The 10,660-nt window shown below is 50.8% G+C and overlaps 1 protein-coding gene across 1 annotated transcript in view; it reads left to right on the top strand.

Moving 5' to 3' along the window:
• The first annotated feature begins 2,668 nt into the window (after positions 1 to 2,668).
• The window catches only part of Prmt8 (protein arginine methyltransferase 8), a 79,277-nt gene continuing 71,285 nt past the window's right edge, over positions 2,669 to 10,660 (top strand). The window contains exon 1 of the mRNA XM_028754529.1: positions 2,669 to 3,155. Coding sequence (XP_028610362.1) covers positions 3,081 to 3,155 — 75 coding nt within the window. The 5' untranslated portion in view covers positions 2,669 to 3,080. The remainder of the gene's footprint in view (positions 3,156 to 10,660) is intronic.

Below are 10,660 nucleotides of genomic sequence, written 5' to 3'. Positions count from 1 at the left end.
TATCTATTAATGTCTAGTGCCAGGGAAATAAGTTAATGGATCTTGGGGATCACTTGACCACAGAGCACATCAAACATACACCATGACAAATGCTGAGTCCCTCTATCATCCCATGTCTTCCCACTTGCCATTAAACTCTCTCCAGAAGTCTTCCATTCTGTTCTTAGCAGTCAAGGTGACTACAAATTGAGAACTCATCAGAAGTCTGGTGTGTTCTGTTAAATCCAGTTCCTATTATGAGTGAGGCACCAAAAGGATGCCCAGTGAGGATTATGTGGATTCATTAAGATTAAGTTAACTTGATAAGAGAATATTCTGATGATCATGCAAAAGACAGAAAAGGACTGGCTTCTAATAGTCCTATGTGTTTTTCATACACCATGGGTTTTTACAACCCTAAGAGGTAGGTGTCCAGGTCATTCTTGTATAGGCATACATGTTTGTGATTGTGTGTGTGTACATGTAGGGGTCTGAGCCATCTACCTCCAATATTCAGGAGTAACAAATCACCCCAAACTCCACCTTTTAACGATTTGTGAATGTGTAATTAGATGGGTGCACAGCAGGGATAGAATCTCAGTTCCAAAGGTGTTCCAGGAGGGGCAGAACATCGGCTGTGATAGGTCACCATGCTTTCCTTCGGTCACCACGGAGCAACCCTAGTGGCCTAGATAGCTCTGTGCCCCAGGGTGCCTTTGAGTTGGAACAGAAAACTCTTGCTGTAAAAACACAGCTCCATGTCCCTTTCCCATCCCAACAGGAGCTGTGTCTGTACTTGGGGAGAAGCCAAGCACAGTAAAAGATTTCAACAGAGAACTGAGGAAACACCCCCACTGAGGTTCTCATAGCAACATAATCACGCACAACAGCAGCCTATTTCGGTGGGAGCCTGCTTCAGCTCCCGTCCTCCCCTGTTAGTCACAGAATGGATGAACAAGCAGAAGGAGTGTGGGGTGGGGACAGTGTTGAGTTGAAAGTCGGGAGGCTGGGGAGCTGGTTTCCGTAGCTTGTCAAGGGACCTTAGACAAATGCCCCCTTCCCTTTCATCCTGAGTCCTTACCTATAAGAGGACTGGCCCAAATGTGTGGGTGGGGATCTTGCTATTCTAGTCTCCTTTGATTGCACAAGTACTAAGCCTCTTTTGATCCAGCATCTCAGAATCATCTGAGAGAAGACACGTAGGGGAAAAGGTACTGGAGGGTAAAAGTCATCTTTTAGAGGCACTAATGTCCCCTCCCCTATACAACGTGTGGCAGGATGGCAGGATGGGAGTGAAGACGGACCAGGCATAGCCAGACCCTGCTCATTCATGCCCAACTCGAACTGAATTCAGCTCTGTGGACTGAGAAGGTTGAGGTGAATTTACTCTTGTTCTGGAATTATAAATGCGGTTAACCCAAGCTGCTTGCTGCGTTTTCTTTAATCCTCATCTCCATCCTCTTCCTGTTTTTCACTCCCCACCTCTGCCCACAGCAGTGTCTCTTCTCTTTGCCTGAGGGTCTTGGTCTAGTGGAAGTATCTATCACGCGGAGCCGAGCCGGGTGTTGGCCCTTTTCCTCAATGAACCTGGGTTAGTTAAGGACAGTCACTCTTACACTTCCTGGCTATCAAAGGTTGTGATCAGACTAAACGGCGTTTGGTTTGAAGAACTCAGGACTGAGATGAAGAGGGCAGAATGCTCCTGGCACATCTGTGAGATCCCTGACCTTGACCTGTGGGCCAGAAAGCCCGCTTTCCCTGAGATAGCCAACTAAAGAGTCTTGAGTGCGGCCTCCCTCCCCCATTGTTCTATCCCTCAATGCCTGACAGATGGCCCGAAAGAGAGAAAAAAGCTCTCAAAGTGAAGACAGGAATGCATTGTATAAAAATTCACACCCCCCGCTGCCGCCCAAACTCCCTTAAAAAAGGATCGAGAGAATCCTAATGGGTACGTGACATCCTCGCAGCTCTCTCCCGTAAAAGGGACTTCGGGAAAGGGTGAAAGTGGGGGAGGGGTCTCGGGGGGGAGGGAAGAAATGTGTGGGCCCGGGGTGGAGGGGGGATTGCTGACAGGCAAGACAGGGGTAGGGGAGCTAGACCGCGGACCCTCTTATTGATTTGCTCTTGTTTTCCCAAGCCACCTTGGGCGGCCACCTTCATCTCAACCCAGTCCTCCTGTGAGGGGTTTGAAGGCCTTCTGGTCTTGGGTCCTGAGAGTGAAGGAAAGCTAGAGAAGGCCTAGAGTTGAAGGAGTTAAGGACAGCCCCCTCCCATCCAGACACCCACCCTTTTCACGCCTCAAACAGTAATCCGCGCAGGAAGGATCCAGGAATCCACGGGAGGAGGGGGGGAATACGTGCGTAGACACTAGATAATCGTGGCTGAGTCCTGTCCGGTGCTTGCCCTCGTTAGGAGGACTTGCACTGGGTTGAGAACCTCCAGCAGCCTCGCGGGCGCCTGCTTCCCGGAGCCTGGCGCGCGGCCCTGCAGCGTGCGCGCAGCCCTAGCCCCCGCGCCAGGTGTGCGCCGCGACAGGAGCGCAGCGGAGCGCAGGCGGCCCCCAGACCCCGCGGTCCCGGGCACGGGGGCGGGCTGGGGGTCCTCGCCGTCAGCGCCCCGCCACCGCTCGCTCCCGCGCACCTCCCACCCCGCCCCCACTCACCCGCTCAGCCCCCGGGAGCGCCGAGCAGGACGCGTGTTGCTTCGCCCAGCGATCGGCAGAAGTTGGGAGAGTTGGCGTCCGCCTCCCGCCTGCCGGACTTCGGAGCCGCTGCCTCCGCCGGCGAGCCCGCGGGGCCGCCTCCCTCCCTCCCGCCCAGCCCGGCGCGCAGGGGAGAGGGGCGCGGAGGGGGTCGTGAGCGCGACCAGAACTTGCAAGTGTGCGAAGGGATGCGAGGCAAATGAAGAGCGAGGAAACGTGAACAAAGTGGCGACCGCTGGAGGGACTCCACAGAGCTCGATTGTCGCGGAGGACGCTCCGGGAGAGGGGCTGGCTGGGATTTTTTCCCCCCTCCTCTTGCATTCTTAGGCTCTCTTTTAAAGCCACATCAGCCTTCTCTCGTTCTTTACTATCTCGAATCCCCAAACCCTTGTTGGCTCTTATGGGCATGAAACACTCCTCCCGCTGCCTGCTCCTCCGGAGGAAAATGGCGGAGAACGCAGTCGAAAGCACCGAGGTAAGGAGGCGACCGGGCCGGGGTTTTCGGCGACCCTGCCTTCCACCGGGACCCCTGTGTGCCGCCGCTGGTTGCTGCCACCACCACCGCTGTGGTGCCAAACTTTCCCCATCCCGCTTGTCCCTGCCGAGAGAGAGAGAGAGAGAGAGAGAGAGAGAGAGAGAGAGAGAGAGAGAGAGAGAGAGAGAGAAGTGTAGGAGTGTGTGTGGGGGGCGACGGCGCACGTCTCAGCTCCTTTCCCCCTTGAAAATGTAAGAGTCGCTTTCAGCCCCATCACCCTCTCCTGCCAACCGCTGCTCCCTTCCTGTTCCCCCAAGTCCCAAACCTTGGGCAGCCCTGCTCCCCTGCCCCTGTGCACTAGATTCCGATAGTGATCCCGGATCCCAGCTTTACGCAGAGCTGGGGTGGGTTATATTAGGGCCAGGTCTGCTCCCTGCAGTGCATCGACCATCTCCCACCGCTGACTGGGCTTTACCCTTCAAGCTCGAGGCGGTCCCCAAGCTACGGGTCCCTGCAACACCGCGGAGAGCTCCCGGCCTCAGAGGGCCGACCTGGTGGCAGTACTAAGCACCTGCACCTGACCTCCCCCGCAGTCCCCAGTCCACAGCGGGGCCAGACCGGAGGTCTGCAGTCCAAGGGTGCTGAAGGCGCCGCGGGAGAGCGGAACCCTGGGCGGGCGCACAAACCGCGGCCCCATTCAGCACCAGGGACAGCGCCCGCGCCTGCCGCAGCCGAGCCTGCACAGGCGGAGGCGGTTGCGCGCCTGGGGCTGCAGCGCGAAACGGGTCTGCGGCCACTTGTCCCGCAGCAGCTTTTAAGGAGGCCACTCTAGCTCCGCCAATAATACTCTTGCCCTCCGTCTTCGGCAGCCCTTACGGCTGCCCCATATCTGCCCTTTCTCTACTCCGGAGTTGGCCCTAAGCTGCAGAGAGCCCAGCGGGTCTTTGCGTCCCGAGCAAGTGTGTTCTTTCGCCTCGCTTTGACCCGGCTGTCATCACAATGGGATTGTTCCTTGGCTCTGGGCACCTGTAGTCATGGAGGGGATCGGCGTGGGCAGCCCCCTTACCTTCACAGAGGAACTGTGCGCCGAGGTGGGGGCGGAGTGGGGTGTGTGTGATCATCCCTATTCGGTGGCAGGAAAAAGACACAGAGCAAACTCCAGGGCTCTATTAATAGCCCAGTGTCTGGTGGGGCTGCCGTACATTTCACATACGGTAACCCATATGCAGCGTGGGGCGGGGATGGGGGTGTGGCGCGGAGACTGTCCAGGCCTTGCGGGAATGCAAAAACAACGTGAAGACCCTTCCCGGCCTTCTTTCTTAGAGGTCACAACTCATCCCCCACCCCGCTGTATAGGCAGCAAAGCTAAAGAATCCCCATTCCTTGGGCACTAGAGGCAGCATGCTTCTGGCAACAAACAGGATCTGGGGCTTGAAGACGCCGGGCATACAGCAGCTAATGTCTTCTCCTTGAGTTAGGGCAAAGCCATCCTGCATGTCGTTCCCTAGTCCATCCTCTTCCCCACCCCAACCTGAGAGCAGAGTCTTTGAAACCGAGTAATAGCACCAGACGCTCAGCATTCCCCTCCCCCTCCGCCCTCCGATCGCCCACCCACGGAACAGGTTTCTAAAAATAGCTTGGAGCCTCAAGGCCGCGCACTGGTGAAGTGTTGGGCCAGCCAGCTCCTAACAGTCCCTGCAGCCCGGTAGCTATAGCTCTTCCCCGCTGTTTCCCTATCCCACCTCATCTTTACTTGTCTTAAAAAAAAATAAAAATAATAAAAAAAAAGTTTTCATGGGTCCTGGTCCACCATCATCCGGGACTGGCGCGTGGGGTCTAGTGCAGACCCGTGCCACGTTCCGCAGTGTGCAGTGGCGGCTGCGGCTCTCTCCACCTCGGTGAGGGTTAAAGGCGTCCGGAGCAGGCAGAGCGACGCGCGACAGGCTATTTTTACTTGCTTCCCCCGCTGCTCTGCGCTCCCCCTTCTCAGCAGTCGCACATGCCAGCTCTGCTCAAGGCATCAATGAAAACAGCAGTAGAGGCGGCGGTGGCAGGGGCGGGGAGTCGGGGTGGGGGGGAGAACGACGACGACGTAGAGAGAGAGAGAGATAAAGGTGGCAAAGACCCAGCTAGGTCCCCTTAGACGACAATGAATCAAAGCGGGACAGAGGAGGTTGGGCGCTCAGCAACTTCCTTGGAGAAAGGATGGAACACAGACTTGGTCAAACGTGCCCAGTGAGGCATACAGGCCTCGTGACTACTGCTTGGTTTTCCTCCAGGAACGGGCTGTTTTTGGAATAAGCTAGAAGCAAAGCAGTGCTTCCAAAGTGGGGTATTGAGGGGGTTGCTTGCACATCATAGGGGTGGTAAGAGCACACTTGTGGATGTGTGGAGTGTAGGGGGGCGGGGAGGAGGACAACGTTCCTGTCCAGTCTCTAGCAGGCACTCACTCTGTACTCGGGAAAAGTAGGCTTTAGAACTCACAAACAAGTGAACACAGTTGTGGCTGGAGAGCCCGGTTGCATCTTTCCTTGCTTCTTGGGAGGTGTTAGCACACTCCTTGTGTCCTGTGCTCATACTAAGGATGTGAGAGAATTTGTTGCTCATTTTCTTTGAGACCACGGAGTAGCCTGAGGTCAGGCAGCGGCTCCAGCCGGCTTGGGATATGGATTGCCCTCCCTTTCAATTAATTGTTCTTTGCTCTACTCTTGCTATTTCTAGCAAGATGCCATGTGTGAATGGGAGTGGATGGGAGTGGGAGGAGAGATTACTTTGGAAGGGAAAGGCAGTGGGGAGGGAGGCAGAGAGGATAGCAGTCATCAGGTAGGGGGAGGGAGGTCGTGGTGGTGGTGGTGGTGGTGGTAGTGGTGAGGCATGTAGTATTGAGGTTGAGGATGTGACTCTATGTACTATGACCACAATCTCCAGACCTGGAACAAGGTGAGAAGCTAGGGCCCAGAGCCTCCAGTGTGAGGTTTTGTGTCTAAAGCTGGTCCTGAGTGTACCTTCAACGCCGCCTTTGATGTTGGTTTCTTGTCCGGCCGGCCAAACTGAGTCTGCTCGTGGCATAGAATCTGTGTGTGGTGTGGGAAAACACCAGTGCAGTCCTCGAGCTCACTTCCTGCTTTCTCTTCCACCTCTGAATCTCCTAGGGCCACTTTTTTTTTTGTTTTGAGACAGGGTCTCCTGTACCCTGAGGCAAGCCTTGAGCTCTCAAGACCTTGAACTCCTGATCCTTCTGCCTCTACTTTCTGAGTGCTAGGCAGGAGACTGCATTGGGATTTACACAAGTGCTGGGGATCAAACCCAGGGCTTTGTGATTCTTAGGCAAACAACTACCAACTGAGCTACATCTTCAGTGTGGTGCTGGGGCTTCCTGTGACAGCTGCAGAGCCTCCAGTCCCACACTCTGCAGCCCAGCCTACCCTTAGTACCCCAGGCTGGCCCTTTACCTCCATGCTAGGACCTTAGCTTCCAGCAGCTGGCCATGTCTGGTCCAGTCTCACCATCTTTGCATGGCTGGCTTTTGAAAGGTCCAATCTGCTTGTGGTAGGTCAGCTCTCTGAAAACTTAGGAGCTACCCTGTAGTGGGAGATCTTTAAGTCATATTTAGGTTGGAGATTTAAATATCTCCCACTACACTAACCTGTTTCCTCTTAGCAGAGTAAACAAGGCCCTTGAATATCTGTCCTATGAGAGACTCCAAGGCAGCTGAATTTATGCTGAATACTTTTGTGATCTTCCGTCCGTCTATGATGCTTCTTCCCATCCTTCTCTCTGGGGGAAAAAAAAGTCTTCCTCAACCTGCAAGATTTAAATCAAATGTTGCTTCCTCTGGGCAGCCTTCCCAGATCTCTCATTTAACCTCTCTCCCTAGGGAGAGCAAGCCATGGTTTCTTCTTAGGTATTTGGGCTGCCTGTCTCTGACTTTTCCTATCACAAGATAATTGTCTTTGATATATGTTTATTTCTCTAATTGAATGAGCATCTTTGTTTCTTTCTGTCTTTTTTTTTTACTTGTCTTATTTTTAGCATGGTGTCTGCCACATGGGAAATAATATGTAGATTGAATTGATTTATACGATTGTAAGACATTTTCAAAGCCTTCTGACTTTCTAGAAATTGTAAGTACTTGTGTTTACTCACCGGGCCAAGGTCACTTGATATGACTGTAAGAGATTAAAGCAGGCAGGTTGGAGGGGTCACAGCAAGACCGAGGCTGTGACAATTTTACCGAGCCATTTTATACCAGAATATAATGGTAATATCTAGGATCGATACAGTTGTAGTTGCCAGGATACAATCATGCTCCCAAACTTCTCAGGGTACACAGGATTAATGTCTAAGACCAACTGTCCTGTCAGGCTTCCCATGCTTTCTTGACTTCTGAGGGAACATACAGAGTAAAACAAAGTGGCCAGAACACTTCACTGACCAAGGAGTATGTCAGTCTCTCAGGAACTGGAAGGCACATTGTAACCTAAAAGCAACGGACCCCGAGTTGAGAAACCTATGTGTCTCAAGGCAGCTAGGCCACCATGGCTGCGTGCACCCATCTCTACTCTTACGTTGTGCTTGAGCTAGTGCCGTCCTTTAAAACTCACAATGGACAAAGATTCTGGGGATGCAGATGTTGAAAGTCAGACAACTGATCGTACAGAGGACACTGTGTTATTTTATGTGGTATAGGCATCTGGATAGTCAGAATGCTGTCGGGGTATCCCTGAAAGACCTAGGAAGTATAGAGTTACATTTACTCCTACCAGTATAATAGCGAAGTGAGCTTTAGTTCATGTATCATCTACAGTATAGCTGGAAGATAGTGGGGATCAGTGAGCGGACCCAACTATACTGTGATATCCAGCGATAGCAAATACTGCCCAAGCCCCAAACCATTCTGGTATGTTGTGGTTCTTCATGGACCTATTCAATACTTGGTAATCATTGCCTCTTGCCATGGGCATTCATCTAAGAGAAGATGAATGTATTCATCACAAGGTCCTCTTACAAGCCAGTAGGTTAATGAGCCCTTCTCTGTTCTTCTTGCTTTACTGATTCTCTGTGAAAACCTGGTACATTATTAACTGTTGGTGACTCCTTGTTTGGGGATCCATCACCCTAAAGGAGAAAACCAGGGATAGGAAAAAAAAATACTCATTTCAAAGAACGCTTCTTGGAGGTTCTGTTGACTTGCTGACCCAGAAAGAGAATCATCACAGTCTGAGGAAGACCCAGTGATGACATGGTCTGGGTACCCATGAGCACTGCTGGGGTTAGGAGTATAACTGAGCTGATTTTCAGTGTGGTGCATATACTTGGAAGGTTAGGCTAATAACTATTAGCTTCAGCATCAGTTTCGGCTGAATTGCATGGCCCCATTATACCAATGAGAGGTGGGGTAAGAGGAGGAGGAGGCAGTAGCTGTTTTTCTGAGGATGGTCTGCCTCTATGTCTCTGAAAAATGTAGGTGCCAACTACCTGCTCAGGTCCTAGAGTCAGGCTGCTGTCTTTTAAATCCAGTTCTAGGATCCTTAGATGTGTTGCTGTGTTGAATCTGTCATGTCAACAATCAGAAGATTGTTGTGATGATTAAACACATTCAGGTTTGAACAGAGGTTAAGGTACTGGCTTGTTCCCGGCCAACACTTGGGGTTTGACTGTTATCCTGCTGACTTATAAGAATCTCACCAGGAGTTCAGTCTTGGTGGACTCTCTCTCCTTTGCTTCTCTTGCTGAAATGGCCCCCTTTCCATAACCCACATCCATCTCCCTTCTTCAGCAAACACTGATTTCAACTCTGAAGTGAGCTCAGGAGAAATAAGAAGATGCCCACATATCTTCCCCTCCCCCTCTGGCAAATGTGGCTTTGTAGAGAGTCCTAAATTGGCTTTTGGCTGTCAAAGAGGGTGAAGCACAACACTCCTGTCTCCAGTTCTGGAGTGAGCTTCATTTCCTCCACGTTGCTAAATGCAATGTGAAGTGATTCTCACACACCAGTGTGGAACATGAAAAAAAATCTGTAAAAACACTATTTACACCTTGGACTGTACTGTGCCAGCACGGAAGAAATGGGCAGCCTGACAATGTGTGGGCTGCCAAGGTAACTGCAAGAGGCTATTGTGTGTAAGAGGTACAGGGGTTTCATCCATGCAACCTGAAGCAGTCAATAGATGGACAGGGACCTCCAAAAAGTTGCTTTGCTATTGCTCTTACCCAAGATGCCTAGTGGCCCAATCTCGGGTTTCTTGTCAAGAGGGTTCAGAGAAAATGGTTTCCCAAATTTTCTAGTTACCTCATTGGTTGAGGAGTTCTTCCTGGAATCTGAGTCTCTTCTCTTCTAATGGCAATTACCTTTGTAAAACTAGATGGTTAGATTTCTAGCTAAGGGTTTAGCTTCTGCCTCCTATTTTTTCTTTCTTTTTGCTATAGAGTCTTACTATGTACTTCTGGCTAGCCTGGAACTCATTAGGTAGACCAGGCTGGACTTGAAGTCACAGAGATCCACCTGCCTCTTCGTCCCAAGTGCTGAAATTAAAAGCATAGGGCACCACACTAAACCTGTTAACTTCTTTTCTAGATTGTGTTCAAATCTCACAGCCTCTCTCCCCGCTACTCAGTGATCAGCCTTCTCCCAGGGGCCATGTAGAAGGGAGCATGTGAGAAGACTATTCTCTCCTGTATCATCCAACTGGCTGGCTCTTTCACACATTAAATGTCTTTTCACATTTCACTTGTTATTAGAAGTTTCTCGAGCATCATGGCTTTCCCAGATTTGTAATGGGCTACCCATAAGTAAAGATCCATATCCTTTAAAGTGTTATGTGATGAATACAAACAGTTTAATCTGCCCATTTTTATAATGTCAAAATTTTAAAGTGGAAAGAAACTCAATCTAGACAAAGAGAGAACACTGTTCCTTGTCATGGTTGGTGGTGAACACTCCTTTAGTCTTAGAGCAATGATGCTTTTTGACCCTTTTAAAGAGAGCATCAGACTTGTGGTTCTGACTTTTTGTGTATATTTTCTGGTATGTTTTGACCCAGAACATCATCCAAAGCTTGAATTTGTTTTTCATAAAGACCTTGGTAATTGCGCACAAAGAGAGATCCATCATCTTAGATGCTCTATCACACCTTCCATCCTATGGGACACTGTGAAACACATGCGATTCCCATTGTGGAGATTACTGTGAATGAGATTGTGATGGATTGAGAACCCAAACTTCGACTATCCAGTCTTCAAGACCCACATTTTGTCCTCTCATGAGTCTGGCAATACATGGTTAAAAACCTAAACAAGAATCGAAAAGGGTCTAAACAAGAACTGAAAAATGAAGACAAAGGGAGAAATCACTAGAAGAATTAAGACCCTGTGAGCTTTGGGAGATGGAGAGAGAGAGAGAGAGAGAGAGAGAGAGAGAGAGAGAGAGAGAGAGAGAGAGGAGAGAGGAGAGAGGAGAGAGGAGAGAGGAGGAGAGAGGAGAGAGGAGAGAGGAGAGAGGAGAG

This window comes from Grammomys surdaster, unplaced genomic scaffold, assembly GCF_004785775.1.
Source record: "Grammomys surdaster isolate TR1022 unplaced genomic scaffold, NIH_TR_1.0 126013, whole genome shotgun sequence".
Lineage (NCBI taxonomy): Eukaryota > Metazoa > Chordata > Mammalia > Rodentia > Muridae > Grammomys > Grammomys surdaster.
Note: the sequence above shows the minus strand (reverse complement) of the source record. Positions and strands in the feature narration are given on the sequence as shown.